This window comes from Sprattus sprattus (genome assembly GCF_963457725.1).
Source record: "Sprattus sprattus genome assembly, chromosome: 5".
In the NCBI taxonomy this organism is placed as follows: domain Eukaryota; kingdom Metazoa; phylum Chordata; class Actinopteri; order Clupeiformes; family Clupeidae; genus Sprattus; species Sprattus sprattus.
The window spans coordinates 7979579-7980514 of NC_137924.1; the positions used below are offsets into that span (position 1 = coordinate 7979579).

The following is a 936-nucleotide window of genomic DNA, read 5'->3' on the forward strand; positions in this document are numbered from 1 at the left end:
AATCCTACAACAGATTGTCTGATTGTCATATATGCACTGTGTAGTTCTAAATGAGTCTGTGAAATTGGGCTCTGAACATTTGAATGCCTCAGTCAAAGTGTAGAAAGACAGAGAGGAGCTTTTTTCCTCTTGGCTGAGAAAACACTTGTAGCTACTGAAAAGAATGATATACAGCTCCTTCGAGTGTGAAAAACCTGAAGACATGCTGAATGCTAAATTGAGCAAGCTGTATGGTGTAGTCATGGCTGAGGGTCAGAATATTTCTCTGACACTGTGTGTGTGTGTGTGTGTGTGTGTGTGTGTGTCTCCTACTCTTGGGCATGAGGTAGAGACAGAACGTGTACACACATGAGCAGCTGCCAGTCACAGCAAGGCTAAGCAATCAGCCTTAATCATGCTCTCTTTCTCTCTCTTTCTCTCTCTCTCTTTCTCTCTCTCTCTCCCTCTCTCTCTCTCTCTCTCTTTCTCTCGCTCTCTCTCTCTCTTTCTCCCTCTCTCTCTTTCTCTCTTTCCAGGAGCAAGACAAGATGGTCCAAAAAGGAGGACATCCAGAGTCTTGTTTGCTGTCCCTGTTGTTGGTGAGTTTGGGAGTAACCCTCTCTGCTTCCCCCCCTCCCCTCCCTCCCCTCCAGCTGTGGCATCAGCAGTCTACCCAGGGCAAGAACACTGGCGCGGGTAGAATTGGACTGTAGGAGGGGGTTGCCAAAGCCCCCAACAACAAAGGCTTCTTTACTGCCGCAATAAGTGAGCTGTTTAATCTGTCTCCTCAGCTCCCCCTCACTTGCACAATCGTTCTTGGCAACCCTCCCAGGAGTTCATTTAGCTTGAGTTGTCTTAATTATACCCTTCTAATTCCTTCCCCAAAAGCACAAGGATTACAGGAGGTTAGGTGTGTATCAAGCTGCTGGTCATCAGCTAAATGGGAAGGGGTATTAT

At 47.0% G+C, this 936-nt stretch overlaps 1 protein-coding gene across 1 annotated transcript in view; it reads left to right on the forward strand.

Moving 5' to 3' along the window:
- Window positions 1-527: 527 nt before the first annotated feature.
- The window catches only part of edar (ectodysplasin A receptor), a gene marked incomplete at both ends in the record, with an annotated part of 20420 nt that continues 20011 nt past the window's right edge, over window positions 528-936 (forward strand). Inside the window, one exon of the mRNA XM_080839481.1 lies at window positions 528-578. Coding sequence (XP_080695607.1) covers window positions 528-578 — 51 coding nt within the window. The remainder of the gene's footprint in view (window positions 579-936) is intronic.